Raw genomic sequence first — 15,326 nt, 5'->3', positions numbered from 1 at the left:
GTTCTAGATAATTTCTGATCTCTGTATACATCCCAGACACAGAGGCCAACCATATGTTTCAGCACCATAATGAGTGAAACACTTTATTCTTTACTGAGAATAGGATATGCAGACCAGCAAATTCAGCTCACCAGCATCCTGGGCAGCGGTGCCCAAAGTGTGAGTTGGTGAGTGTTAGGAGCATCCTTACTGATTCCTGAACCACTCCAAGCATTTACACTGCCCGTGCCAGGCCAATCCTGTCATTTCCTCGATCAAAGACCGAGAAATACACCCTCAGGAAGACGTTTCCCAGGATCCAGGACTCTGTAAATAGTCTTACTTTGCTCTCTTGAAAGGTGGTATAGCAGCGGCCTGCATCATCCTGGGGGAGTCAGAGAGACACACCAGTCAGCATAAGCCCTTACCGGTGACTCCCTCCAATATCCAGACCCAGCACAATTCTTTGCTTTATTTCCCTCTTTTGGTAAGTATCAAGGGGTTTTCTCAGCAGCAGGGGATAAGAGAGTTCATCCAGAACCAAAGAAGGCCAAGACATGAAGTTTTCTTGAAGAAGGGTGTGGTGAGTGGAGGACTATAAGTTGGGAAAACAGAGGAAGGAAAAACAACAAAGTCCTACTGTAGAGCATAAGGAACTATATTCAACATTCAGTGATAAACCACATGAGAACGAATAAGAAAATGTATATATATTTTATGTGTATAACTGAGTCACATTGCTGTGCAGCAGAACTTAACACAACAATGGTAAGCCACACTTCAATATAATTATTTAGAAAAGAACAATTGTGTCCATAGTTCTCCTCACTCCCTGTTTCTTTACTTCTGACTCCTGCTCCTTGTTTCCTCTGCAGAGAATGCTGGTTCTCCTCCTGCATCCCCACAATCTGTACTTTATTTTAAAAAAACCCTTTATTTTGTATTGTGTATAGCTGATTAACAATATTCTGAGTTTCAGGTGGACAGTAAAGGATTCAACCATATGTATCCACATATCCAGGTCCCAAAGACACCCCTCCCATCCAGGCTGTAATATAACTGAGCAGAGTTCCCTGTGCTACACAGCAACTCATTTTTGGTTATCCATCTTAAATACAGCAGTGCCCACAATACTTTATTGAAGACTAAACTCAAGAACTCTGAGAAGCCTCCTTCAGCCCACCCTCACCTTCTTTGGCCACTCCAGGCTTGGTTGGGTAACTTACTCTGGTTCCCCATCCCTGCTGGTCAGTCTGTAGCCCTCATCACTTGTAGTAAGTCCCCAGAGCCCCAGTGCAGACCACCTTGAGATGCCATTTGCATGGAATCCAGTGTAGTTTTGCCCAGAACCAAGCAACCCTCCATATGGCTCAATGAGTTTGTGGTTTTAGAATTCCTGTAATTCCCTCTTCCTCAAAGCCGCCTTTGAGCCCATCAGCCTGCTCTGAACTCCCGCTGGGAGCTGACATGAAGCCTCCACCCTGTGCAGGGGCTGAGCAGTCACTGTGTACCCTTTATTCACATTAGCATCCAACCTTCCCACAGAGGGGTTGTGTACCCCAGTTCACAAAGGAGGCACCTGGCAAGAGCAAGGGAAAGATTCAGCCGAGTACTAGGCTGACCATGTAATTTATCACCCAAACAACATTGAGAAGGGAAGGGATACTTTTAACTTATGCTGGGAAAGCACACTGGGACTGTCCCCAGCCATTCTCCTTATAACATGACCTATTTCAGGGACTGCTAGTGCTGAATTCCATGTTCATGCACCTACAAGTTCAGATTGAATTGAAGCTCTTTGAGGACTGAGGACCTTAGTGTTCCCCTCTCCCTGACTCCCACCATGTCATATTGTGTGGCCTCTCCACATTATTTCAGGAAGATCAGTGTCCCACACAGCCCTTTACTCTCCAGTGATTGGTTTTGTGGGAGGCACTGGCTCAGCCCCAGGGCTCAGCAGCATCTGCAATGGTGTGACATGCCCTCCAGCGGGCACCATCCTTCCAGTGGCACCCCAAGGGTTCCTGCAAGCTCAAGTTTGAGAACCAATCCTCAGTATCGTCACCTCACCTTGAAGACGTAGGCTGGACCTGGTATTGGGTAGTTGATGCCGTTGATTGTGAAGGTAACAGAGGGCAGGGTATTGATCTTAGAACATGAAACGTAGTACTGTTAGAGAGAGAGAGAGATGGTTGGCCATGGTGATCCCTGTTGTGTGTGGAGACCGGGAGTGACCCTGGGGCATGACCCTTCACCTTGTCACCCCGCCGCCTGGCACCGATGAGCTTCTGTATGTTATTGACCAGTGTTCTTGGGCCTGCGATGAATGCTGCCCCGGTGTCAACAACGGCCTCACAGTCACCAGAACAAGCAATAACCTTTCTTTCAATAGAGATGCTGAGAGACAATGGAAGAAAGCGGGCATTAAGGTCTCTGTGAGTCTGCCCAGAGTTGTCCCCTTCCCGACTGTCTCATAAACAGCCCTATGTTTCTCGCCCTCTTTTCCTTTGCTCTCAATACAGCACCTTTTTTGGCATCCTCTAATGCAGTACTTGAATACACTAGGATCTTTTGTACCTTGACACAAGCTGGTCTTCCTTCCTAGAAGACTCCACTCCACTTTGACTAGCAAGTTTCTTCTCATCTTCCAGATTCCACCTTAATTGTATTGTTTTCAGGAAGTCTTTCCCCTGGTGTTTATCAGTCTCCTGTCTTGGTCACTCTCTGTAGACCCTTTCTCATATATGCTGCTGCTACTGCTCCTAACTCACTTCAGTCGTGTCCGACTCTGTGTGACCTCATAGAGGGCAGACCACCAGGCTCTGCCGTCCCTGGAATTTTCCAGGCAAGAGTACTGGAGTGGGTTGCCATTGCCTTCTCCTCCTCATGTCTAGCATGTACCAAATTCACAATTCACTATGTGAGCGAGTCAGTTCTTGTACATCTGCCTTCTTATATGTGAGGGCGAGTTTTATTCTCCTTGCCTCCCTATAGTGCCTGGCACACAGTGGATGTCCAATGCTTGTCTGTTCAATGAATGAAAGAAGATTGAGAAAACAATAAGAAACCCCCAGAGAACTGTATCTTGTGGGAAACAAATAACAGGTTCTCACACAGAGTGAAGATTGAGATTCACAGGGGCAGCAGATTCTCATAGTAGGGGGAGAGAGGGGCTCCTCTGGGAGAGGGTGTTTCCCAGTACTGCTCCTACAACCAGCTCAGAACTTGAGACCCTAGCCAGGAAATACACGACTAGCCCACAGAAACTCCAAAGGACAGTCAGCTTTTGTCTGAGGGTATCACACAGAATCCTATCAATTATGCCTCTTGTCCTCAGGTCACTCCTGGATTCCACCTTCCTGATTCTCTTTTATATCCCCTGTCCCACTGTGTGCCCAAGAACGTGCGGTGTCTTTTTTATTAGTTGCTTTTGCATCTTAAGACTGCAGCCAACCTCTCTCCACTCCTGGATAGCTGCTCCCTAAGGCCAGTTTTCCCCATTTTCTCAGGACTGTCCCTGTTTTTTAACTGACATTTATCTGTACTGAGAACTTCCTATGTCCTAGGTAGCCCTGGATTGTTGGTCATCTTATCATAAGTCTGTTCAGGCTGGAGAAATTCTCCCTGATCCTCTGTTCACCACACTGCAGAGTCCTCTAACCATGCTCCCCACCTCCAAGGGCAGTGGGTACAGCCCTCTCTCAGCTGCACAGACCTCTGTGGTGCCTTTTAGGACCCTGGTCAGAGCCTTGCTCAGAAGGCCTGGGGATTATGAACCCATGGCTTGTTTGTGCATCTATGTGCTTGTGCGTTTGTCTGTATGTGTATTTGTATGCATCTCTGTGTGTGCTTGTGTGTCTCTGACTAGCTATGTATTTATGTGTTGCTGTGTATGTTAATATGTGTCTGCATGTGTGTTTCCATGTGTCTTTGTGTCTGTCTCTGTCGTTTAAGGTGGTGTATATGTCTGTGTGACTGTGTATCTGAGAATGTATTTGTGTGTGTCTGCCTGTGTCCATGTACAGTAGTGGGAGAATCACTTGGGCTGACCTCAGAGGGAGAGGCTTACCGGTCCAGGCGTACAATCCAGTCATCTGCTTCGATCAGTGGTATCCAGTTAAGCTCTCCCTCGTAGTAGCGGTGGTCCACCCCACCAAACATCACCACACTGTCCTTCTGCTCGTCTCTGTAGAGAGAAGTGAGGGGGCGATCCTTGGAGGACAGCAACAACAGCACTGTCTGAGAGCTGTGCTTGTCCGCCCATCAAGGCCCTAATAAGATCCCCATGTACAGATGCAGAAATCAAATCTACGAGAGATTGAGATCCAGACTGAGGTCTGTTACTGGCTAATGAGTGGCACAGAGGAGGTTAGAAGCTGAGTCACCTGGCTGGGCTCCACCCAGTATGTCTTCTGAGACGCCCTGGACCTCCAGTGACTTGAGGGCTCAGACACCCTCAGAGGACAGGGTTTTGAAGCGTTTGGCTTTCCCCTTGTCCACCTTGTCATCTTTCAGGAAAATCAAGGCCTGGGAGTTCTAAGAGTGTGGGTTCAGATCACCCAGAGTTGGCTCCAATGGCCTGTGACCTCTACTGTCCAAAGAGCCCCACACTCAGATGGGACCCCCCGCTCTGCTCTCCCTGTCTTGAAATACCTCATATTTCTTGAACAATGGGTCCCACACTTTTGTCCTACACTTTCGTTTCCCACTGGTTCCTACAAATTGGGTAGTTGGTCCTGGGCTCCCTGTGAAATGCTAACAAGGAAGGAGATATATCCACCATACTTCTTCTTCCTTCCTGATCAAATTGATAAGCAAATCCTAACGCCTTTCCTTCAACTTGTTTCCTGTTGCCTTTCATCAGCCTTCTTCCTCACTCACCCCCCTAGACCAAGTTACTGGTCTTGAGCCCAGGAGTAGGGTTGTGTTCCAGAAAATTTTATATATAAAAGCCAAGGGTGAAGCCAGGTAGGGTCCTGGGGCCATAGTTATCCTGGGTTGGATTATCCCTCAGGATACTTCTTTATCAAAATTTCTATAATTTTTGTGCACGTGAAATCATCTTACAGCTAATTTGGAGAAAGGGATTGTCCATCTCCGACTTACTTGCTCAAGTAGAAGGCGAAAACAGGCTCCGAAATGGCACCTTCATTCTTCAGCTTATCAAAGATGGGGATGGCTCCAGAGAAGGATATGTTGGGGTAGTTCAAGCCCAAGACACCATCAAAAGTTATATCCTCAAACCCGTATTCCTTCACACTTAGACCAAACGGCTGGTCAGTACTTACAAGTTTCCCAATCTGTGGAAGAGAAGAGTGTTCCCACTTACAGATACATGAAGTAGGGCTAGGAATGGGCTGGGGTGCATTGTCATTAGATGCTCAGAGAAGCACTGAGGCTGGGATCTGTCTTCAGTGGCCTACAGACGGTTAGACCAAGTTGGGAGGGAAATTTGGGTTCTATTTGAGATAGGCTGTGAATTTTATAACCTGTCCCTCTGAAAAACACCACCTGAGTGAATCAAATTGGCCTTGTGGCTTCTGTTCAGGTGGGGCAACCAAGAGTCAGGACAGGTCCCATTGGCGCCACCTTATGGACAAAACAATTGAGAGCAAGAGAGCCTCTTTGGCATCACTGTGACCTAATGACAGGAATGGACTGCATTCTCTGTAATGCACTGTGGATTCTGCATCTGTCCAGGAAGACAGAAGCCGAAAACACAATATTGCTTGCAGGGTTCTATGAAATTGCTGCCTGGGGAATTCACTTTTGGGGATATGTGTATATTTCTGTGATTGTGTATGAGAGAGAAAGAGAGAGAGGGGAACTACTCAAGTATTTTGGAGGAGGCAGGCCATTGGTTTCTTAGACTCTCAAGGGTCCTCTAGAGTGAGAACTCATTTATCAGGCCCCTTGACTTCTCAGGCCCCCAATTTACTACTCTGGATAGCTGAAGCCTTTGACTGCCACCAGGGTCCCCAGATCAGTCTTATTCTGTCCCCAATCACCGCCACAGCAACTTCAGTCCTGAAAAGCCAGCCTAACTACACCTTTTACCACATGTGTGCCCCCAGCAAGGCCCTTGCTGTCTGCACCTCAGTTTCCTCATATGTCTCATGAGCTAGTCGGAGTATCTGCTGTGTGGGGTTGTTGCAGGATTAAACCAGTTATCACCTGAAAGTGCTTGGAACAGTGAATTTAAAAGTGGGTGCTTTTTTCCCTTCTTCTCACTCCCAGTAAAATGAACCATGAACTGCTCATGGGCAGAGGAGCAGCAAGTCCACACCTCAAACCACTCTCTAGATTAGCTAATTTGTTTTCTCATGTGTCACCATGGGCACTGCCTCCACAGAGACATGACCCTGTGGATAAGATGGCCAATATCTATGGGAGTTAGGCTGGAAGGGTCCTTCCAGATGGTCCTTCATCTGTTTTGCAAGCAGTGGTCACTCCATAGCCAGTCATGACTCAGCATTTGTTACACTGTTACCCGAACTGTGTCATGAGCAACAACTCCTTCCAGGCCCCCAGATCCATAGATGATATGGAAGGTCCTATTGGTAAGCCGGAAGGTGGAAGACTGACGATGTCTGAACTTAGCCTGTGTAGCTGCAGACACAAGAGATGAGTGTCACCAGTTGCCAAGGGTCGAAACAGGGCAGCAGGGCAAGTGAAGGATGCTCTGGGTATGGGTTGTCTGTACTCACAACAGGCTGGTCTGGTGCAAAAGTCGGAGGACACCCACAAGTCAGATGAGCCTGTGTCAAAGACAACCTGGAATTCCTGAGGGGGTGTTCCAATGGTGATGTTACCCAGGTAGAGTATCTACAGGGAGAAGCAGAGAGTAGGTTAGTGCAGAACTGGCTACCGTCTATCCCCACACTGAGGCCTCCCTCTGGTGTCACATATCTCTTGAGATAACTTTCTAACCACCGTGAAGCTCACAGACTTTGGTCACAGAGGTATCTGCATTTCATATATTTTTCCTGTGCTACATTGTATGCAGGATATTGACTCTATGACCAGGCTTTGAAGTGGTACCTCTTGCATGGGAAGCCCAGAGGCAAAACCACTGGACCTCCAGGACCACTGGACACCCAGGGAAGTCCTGGTGCCTTCATTTGAGAAGTTCTGCAGTCTCTTCAAACCCAGCCTTAGCACCCGCTTCTCAAGGAGGTCCTTCTTGATCAACCCCAGCCACTCCCTCTAAACTCAGAGGACATCCAATAAACACCACACAAGTGACCCTTTCATTTGACATGTATTTATTCTTTGCCTATCTCTCAGGCTGGCATGGCCATTCTTGAAGACAAAATAAGCCCTTTGTCTAATCTAAAAACAGTAATCACAGTGATTCTTATGGCCCTTCATGGAATACAGGTTCAGTTACTTTTTACTGCTGTCATTCTTGCATCTGTGTAAACTGAGTTCCTCTGCCTGGGGTTTCACAATTGTTTTGCAGATTGGTTCTACTTTTTGATCAGTGATGGTTTACTCTTCATCTATAACTGAGTGGCTCACTTCGTTCAGAAGAAACAATCACCCTCAAACAAATGACACATCTTTGACACAGAAGTAGATATTTACCTGCCACCTGGTAATTGCCGGGCCCAGACACAAAGGCCAACAGTTGAGGATGAGAGTGCCCTCTCCTCTGGTTGGGGTCCCTGTTTTACAGTGTCTCTGCCTCCTGCAGGAACCCCAACCCCAACATCCCATCTGCACCTCCAGATGAGCCCCAGTGCTAGACTAGAGTTCCAGGGGGCTCTGTGGAGCACTATCCTCCCAAAATACTCACATCCATGTAGTTGCTCAGTGGGTGAGTTAGATTTGAGCCACGAAAAGAAATCTGGGACAGTCTGTAAGCATGCTCCTTCAGGAAATTGTTCAGCATGTTTTTTCCACTGGGGTTTTTTCTCATGGTCTTCACTCTCCTTAGAGGTATTCTTTCACCGAGCATTTGACAAAGAAAACAAAGATGTCACAACTAGCTGTCAGTGTTAAAGTATAACAGTCATTGTAATGGCACTGTGTATTTTCTAATCATTTTTATGAGGCACACTATTATCAGAATTTTATGCATATACCATGGCAAAGACATAGATTTGAATATAGGTTCTGTTCTGCAATCTTGGGTAAACAATATGACCATGTGGTGTCTCAGGCTCCCCTTCAGTAAAATGGTGGAATGTAACAATACAAACCCTCCAAATAGAATATCTTGGGGATAAGTGAAGTGATGGATATAAGGTACCTGATAAATAAGAAGTCTCAACAATGACAGCCATTAGCATTCCTGTTGCCATCCCACTCATTCCTTCTCATAGAACCTCAAGTAAGGAGTTGGAAGAGGGACTCTTATCCTCTTTTACAAGGGAGCAATTAGAAATGCAAGAGGTTTCTGAGTTGGCTGTGGTCACACTGCTTGTCAGATATAAAATAGTGTATATAAAACAGTGTATATTTCTCCAAGTTGAAAGAGAGGAGAGAGTTGAAAGAAGAATCCAAGATATAGGGAACAGTAAGGGAAATTCAGTGGCTTGAGAAGGAAGTAAGAGTCAAATGAAAAATTAAAAGAAAACAACACAGAAAGAAATACACACCCAGTGACTTCCAAATAGATAGAGAGATAAATGACAGTGATACAGAGATGCAGACATAGACATATACACACTGAAGTAGACAGGGAAAAAAGAGGACATGTTGAATAAAATGTAGAAAAGTGCTATTCCACAGGACCATATTGACATCTGCATAGACTGTGCACTTAATAGTTTCAAGGAGTTGCATTTTCAATAAGTCATGACATGACTGGACCCCAAGATTTGTGAAACCCAAGTCTACACCAAGATCTTGGGATCCAAAGTTCCTATAGCAAGTTACATATCAATAAGTAAGAGTGGAGCTTTAAGACTCTTAGGAAAATATTCCATTCCATTCTAAACCTGATGGGTGGAAGAATAATCATATGAAAATAAAAATACAAGAAAGGAATATGATGTGACTTACAGTCCCCATACTTACTTGACTATACACTCTGAGAAGGCCACCAGCCCGAGGAGCACAAGCCACTTCATGCTTCTTTCCTGGCTCCAGGTACTCAGGGAAGTTTGGTTTCTCAGCATGTAGTGGTGGCCAGGAGCCCCTAGTTATATATGCTCTGACCTACCCGATTTTTCCCCTTTAGGCCACTAAAAAATATGAAAAAAAAACACAAAGCTCTTGATAAAATCTTTACTTTCATCAGTGTCCTTGGCAAGTAGCCTTTGATGCTTCTCAGAATACAGAGAATTGAACGGTAGTGTCTTCCTTGAAGCTTGGCTGGAAAATCAAACTAATCTGCATGGACATCTAAGACGACAGAGAACGTTGCCTACTTGGAGAAAAAACTGCTAAGAACATCATGAAAATGGATACTATGGGTCATGCTCGACATGCGTGATTTAATATCATCTTCCTAGGCACTTCATGAGATATGTAATGCACTCTTCATTGGAGAAGAGATTGCTAGGAGGATAAATTGTCAAATGGCAAAGTGAAGACTCCAGGGACATCCCAGGGACATACAACTAGCTTTAGCTAATGGTCTAATGGCAGACATCAGGGATACCTATGATGTCAGTCTGCATCAAAGATTTAGGGCAGAGCAGTACTTCAATTGCATGGTTTCAGTATTGGAAGAAATGTCATATGCATCCATAAGACATTATATAGCATCCAAAAACAACACAAGGAAAAACTGTGTGCTAGGTTCTGGGTTAAAGGCTTCAAGGCCAAAGCTGATCAAGGCAAAAGTAGTCTTTATCTTAAGAGAGCTAGAAGTCTAGTTCTCACAAACTCATGGCCCCAAGAGGCAGGAGATATGATACTAGGACTAGGTGGCCATGTTGGAATCTGGGCAGCACAGGCCTTATGTCCTGGGGCAGCCTTTCCTCCACTTCACCCATGCTAGAAAGCAGGCCAGTTGGCCATGTTTTCAAGAGAATCGTAATTTTGGATATTTATTTACAGTCTACTGATTTTAATGTTAGCAACTAATTTTTTTTTTCCCAGAAAAAAAGTGGGAATGAAATATTCACAGCGATGTGCTGGAATCAGCCTTCAGTTTCTACAATTTTTTGTTTCTGGCCTAGAGTTGGGAGTGCAGTAGGGACAGAGAGGAACTTAATTCATGCTGGCTGATTTAAAAAGAGACTGAATGCATACTAAACATGCTGATTCATTGGAAAAGACCCTGATATAGGGTCTTAGGAAAGATTGAAGGCTGGAGGAGAAGCAGAAGACAGAAGGAGATGTTTGGTTGGCATCACCAAGTCAATGGACATGAGCTTCAGCAAGCTCTGGGAGTGGTGATGGATAGGGAAGCCTGGCATGCTGCAGTCTATGGTGTTGCAAAGAGATGGACACAACTGAAGGACTGAACTGAACCGAACAAATTGAGAAAAAAGACTAATAAATCTAATTTCATCAGGTTGTTGACTAGCTACCTATAACATATTACTTAAGTGGCTTTAAAATTCAGACTTATGACTCTACATTCAGAGTGGAGTATCTTCTAAGGAAAAACAAAACTACTGCCCATCAAAAACAAAACCAAAGAAAAAAAGGAAAGAAATCTGACACTATATTCAAAACCTTCAGTTCAGTTCAGTTCAGTTGCTCAGTCGAGTCCAACTCTTTGTGAGCCCATGAACGGCAACTCGCAATGTGTCCTTGTCCATCACCAACTCCTGGAGTCCACATGTACTCATGTCCATTGAGTTGGTGATGCCATGCAGCCATCTCATCCTCTGTCATCCCCTTCTCCTCCTGCCTTCAATCTTTCCCAACATCCGGGTCTTTTGAAATGAGTCAGCTTTTCGCATCAGGTGGCCAAAGCATTGGAGTTTCAGCTTCAGAATCAGTCCTTCCAGTGAACATTCAGGACCGATTTCCTTTAGGATGGACTGGTTGAATCTCCTTCTCCAACACCACAGCTCAAAAGCATCAATTCTTTGGGGCTCAGCTTTCTTTGTAGTCCAACTCTCATATCCTTATATGACAACTGGAAAAACCATAGCCTTGACTACATGGACCTTTGTTGACATAGTAATGTCTCTGCTTTTCAGTATGCTGTCTACATTGGTCTCAACTTTCCTTCCAGATGTGTCTTTTAATTTCATGGCTGCAATCACCATCTGCAGTGATTTTGGGGCCCAGAAAAATGAAGTCAACTACTGTCTCCACTGTTTCCCCATCTATTAGCCATGAAGTGATGGGACCAGATGCCATGATCTTACTTTTCTAAATATTGAGCTTAAAGCCAACTTTTTCACTCTCCTCTTTCACCTTCATCAAGAGGTTCTTTATTCTTCTTCAGTTTCTGCAACAGGGTGGTGTCATCTGCATATCTGAGGCTATGGATATTTCTCCCTGCAATCTTGATCGCAGCCTGTGCTTCTTCCAGCCCAGCGTTTTCATGATGTACTCTGCATATAAGTTAAATAAGCAGGGTGACAATATACAGCCTTGGCACACTCCTTTCCTATTTGGAACCAGTCTGTTGTTCCATGTCCAGTTCTAACTGTTACTTCCTGACCTGTGTACAGGTTTATCAAGAAGCAGGTCAGGTGGTCTGGTATTCCCATCTCTTTCAGAATTTTCCACATTTAATGTGATCCAAATAATCAAAGGCTTTGGCATAGTCAGTAAAGCAGAAGTAGGTGTTTTTCTGGAACTCTTTTGCTGTTTTGAGAATCCATCCGATGTTGGTAATATGATCTCTGGTTCCTCTGCCTTTTCTAAAATCAGGTTGATCATCTGGAAGTTCATGTTCACGTATTGCTGATGCCTGGCTTGGAGAATTTTAAGCATTACTTTACTAGCGCATGTGATGAGTGCAATTTTGTGGTAGTTTGAGTATTCTTTGGCACTGCCTTATTTGCGATTGGAATGAAAAGTGACCTTTTCCAGTCCTGTGGCCACTGCTGTTTTCCAAATTTGCTGACATATTGAGTGCAGCACTTTAACAGCATCATCTTTCAGGATTTGAAATTCCATCACCTGGAATTCCATCACCTCTGCTAGCTTTGTTCGTAGTGATGCTTCCTAAGGCCAATTTGACTTCACATTCCAGGATGTCTGGCTCTAGGTGAGTGATCACACCATCGTGTTTATCTGGGTCCTGAAGATCTTTTTTGTACAGTTCCTCTGTGTATTCTTGCCACCTCTTTTTAATATCTTTTGCTTCTGTTAGATCCATATCATTTCTGTCCTTTACTGAGCTCATCTTTGCATGAAATATTCCCTTGGTATCTCAAATTTTCTTGAGGAGATATCTAGTCTTTCCCATTCTATTGTTTTCCCCTATTTCTTTGCATTGATCACTGAGGAAGGCTTTCTTATCTATCTTTGGAAGTCTTCATTCAAATGGGTATATCATTGCATTTCTCCTTTGCTTTTTTCTTCCCTTCTTTTCCCAGCTCTCTGTAAGGCCTCCTCAGACAGCCATTTTGCTTTTTTGCATTTCTTTTTCTTGGGGATGGTCTTGATTCCCGTCTCCTGTACAATGTCATGAACTTCTGTCAATCATTCATCAGGCACTCTGTCTATTAGATCTAGTCCCATAAATCTATTTCTCACTTCCACTGTATAGTCGTAAGGGATTTGATTTAGGTCATACCTGAATGGTCTAGTGCTTTTCTCCACTTTCTTCAATTTCAGTCTGAATTTGGCAATAAGGAGTTCATGACATGAGCCACCGTCAGCTCCCAGTCTTGTTTTTGCTGACTGTATAGAGCTTCTCTATCTTTGGCTGTGAAGAATATAATCAGTCTTATTTTGGTTCCAACCATCTGGTGATATCCATGTGTAGAGTCTTCTCTTGTGTTGTCGGAAGAGGGTGTTTGCTATGACCAGTGAGTTCTCTTGGCAGAACTCTATTAGCCTTTGTCCTGCTTCATTCTGTACTCCAAGGCCAAATTTGTGCGTTACTCCTGGTGTTTCTTGACTCCTTCTTTGGGATTCCAGTCCCCTATAATGAAAATGGCACATTTTGGGGGTGTTTTCTGGAAGGTCTTGTAGGTCTTCATAGAACTGTTCAGCTTCTTCAGTGTTACTGATGGAGGCATAGACTTGGATTACCATGATATTGAATGGTTTCCCTTGGAAACAAACAGAGATCATACTCTCATTTTTAAGACTGCATCCAAGTACTGCATTTCAGACTCTTTCGTTGACTATGATGTCTACTCCATTTCTTCTAAGGGATTCTTGCCCACAGTTGTAGATATAATGGTCATCTGATTTAAATTCACCCATCCCAGTCCATCTTAGTTCACTGATTCCTAGAATGTCTATGCTCACTCTTGTCATCTCCTGTTTGACCACTTCCAATTTGCTTTGATTCGTGAACCTAACAATCCAGGTTCCTATGCAATATTGCTCTCTACAGCATGGAATCTTGCTTCTATCACTAGTCCCATCCACAGCTGGATATTGTTTTTGCTTTGGCCCCATCACTTCATTCTTTCTGGAGTTATTTCTCCACTGATCTCCAATAGCATATTGGGTACCTACTGACCTAGGGAGTTCATTGTTCAGTGTCCTATCTTTTTGCCTTATCATGCTGTTCATGGGGTTCTCAAGGCAAGAATCCTGAAGTGGTTTGCCATTTTCTTCTCCACTAGACCACATTCGGTCAGATCTCTCCACCATGACCTGTCCATCTTGGGGGGCCCCACATGGCATGGCTTAGTTTCATTGGGTTAGACAAGGCTGTAGTCCATGTGATAGATTGGCTAGTTGTCTGTGACTGTGGTTTCTGTCTGTCTGCCCTCTGATGACGTCTCTCAGTGCCTACCATCTTACTTGGGTTTCTCGTACCTTGGACGTGGGGTATCTCTTAATGGCTCTTCCAGCAAAGCGCAGCCACTGCTCCTTACCTTGAAAGTAGGGTAGCTCCTCTCGGATGCCACCCCTGATTTGGACGTGGGGGAGTTCCTCTCCACCACGCTTCTGGGCTGCCTTTGCAGCCGCCATGCATCTGCACCGCCATTGCAGCTGATGCGAGCAATAATCCAAAAACTTATTGTTCCTCCTATTGTTTCCATTATTTTGAAAAAATTGTATGTATGTTAACAGGTAAAAGCAAGACAATAATTAAAACTAACGTTCTGAAGTATGCCTTTCAGTGGCTAGTAAAAGTGATTCACACATAACATATGGAAGTTTAATTCAAACCCTGCTGTTTTAAATCTTGAACTGCAAGCATAAGTTTGTACCAACTAATTATATTTCTTTTTATTTTAATTTTTAAGGATAATGTGTACTTCCTCCTCCGATCACTGTAAAGCCTAGAAGTAGTGACAACTTGATAACAGTGACTTATCTGAGGTCTAACATCTAGCTTCTAAAAACATTTTTCATCAGATGATCTTAAAGAGACAGCTATTTCAGGACTGGGTAAAGAAATGCTCAAAACAATCTTGGGAATCATGAAGGACCAGAAAGCTGAGGGAATTCAAAGACCAATGGGGACTGGACAGAAAGTTTAGGAATCCAAATGAAAAGGCCAACATCTATCAGTTTGTTGGGCAAAACGATGTTTCTGCTTCTCTACACACTGTTTATGTTTCTCCTAGCTTTCTGCCAAGAAGCAAATGCCTTCTGATTTCATGGCTGCAGGAACATCTCCTTCTATTTGCCTTGAAGGATGAGGCTGGATCCCATGATCTTAGTTTTTTTAATATTTAAATTTAAGCTGGCTGAATATCTCCAAATGCTAATAGGCAACATCTAATTTGTCACTGAGACTTCTAGGGCACCAACTCACCATTCTGAGCACTGAGAAAGGAAAATAATCATCAATATTTATGATATTTTTGTTTCTATTAAGCATAGGTTATGTAACTACAAACAGATCCAGGAAAACAAGCTATACTGTCCCTTCTGGGGGTGATGAGAGAGTGATGGGGAGCAGTAATAATACAAATGAAGCCTCACTCACTGGCCTGCAGCTCACCTCCTGCTGTGGAGGTCTGGTTCCTAATAGACCAAGGACTGATTCTGGTCTTGACCCACTCTGCTGGTATTGTGGACTCCTCCTCTAAAACCAATAGTGAGGCATTCTGTAGGAAAAACCACCCTGCTTCCTCCCTGTTTCTGAACAAATAAATATCATTAAAATTGGGAGAGAAACAGTTATTTAGTCCTAAAGGAGAACAAGCAAGTGAAACATATGACTACATTCTTTCAATAAACTGTGAAAAGACATTTCCTTTTTGAGAATCAGGGAAATTTGTACATGGACTGGATATTAAATGTTCATTTTATTGGGAACAAAAGAGCTTTTTTTTTTTTTTCACATC

The 15,326-nt window shown here is 44.1% G+C and overlaps 1 protein-coding gene across 1 annotated transcript; it reads right to left on the bottom strand.

The window, feature by feature from the left end:
* Positions 1 to 214: 214 nt before the first annotated feature.
* LOC138082961 (pregnancy-associated glycoprotein 1-like) lies at positions 215 to 9,104 on the bottom strand. The gene is made up of 9 exons (XM_068976477.1): positions 9,004 to 9,104; positions 7,778 to 7,925; positions 6,687 to 6,804; positions 6,470 to 6,588; positions 5,086 to 5,279; positions 4,049 to 4,165; positions 2,235 to 2,376; positions 2,050 to 2,148; positions 215 to 364 (listed from the first exon to the last, which is right to left on the bottom strand). Exons 1-9 carry the CDS (start codon positions 9,102 to 9,104, stop codon positions 215 to 217), a joined length of 1,188 nt encoding a protein of 395 aa, XP_068832578.1.
* Positions 9,105 to 15,326: the final 6,222 nt, after the last annotated feature.

This window comes from Capricornis sumatraensis, chromosome 8, assembly GCF_032405125.1.
Source record: "Capricornis sumatraensis isolate serow.1 chromosome 8, serow.2, whole genome shotgun sequence".
In the NCBI taxonomy this organism is placed as follows: Eukaryota; Metazoa; Chordata; class Mammalia; order Artiodactyla; family Bovidae; genus Capricornis; species Capricornis sumatraensis.
The sequence above is the reverse complement of the archived record's forward strand: the minus strand, read 5'-3'. Positions and strand labels throughout refer to the sequence as shown.

Bases quoted from the DNA above. Each gene is read 5' to 3' on its own strand.
- LOC138082961 (XM_068976477.1), bottom strand. From the start codon at position 9,104: ATGCTGAGAAACCAAACTTCCCTGAGTACCTGGAGCCAGGAAAGAAGC. The intron at 6,589-6,686 runs GTGAGTACAGAC...TTGTGTCTGCAG, and splicing joins TTGCACCAGACCAGCCTGTT to CTACACAGGCTAAGTTCAGA. The intron at 2,149-2,234 runs GTGAAGGGTCAT...TCTCTCTAACAG, and splicing joins CCAGGCGGCGGGGTGACAAG to TACTACGTTTCATGTTCTAA.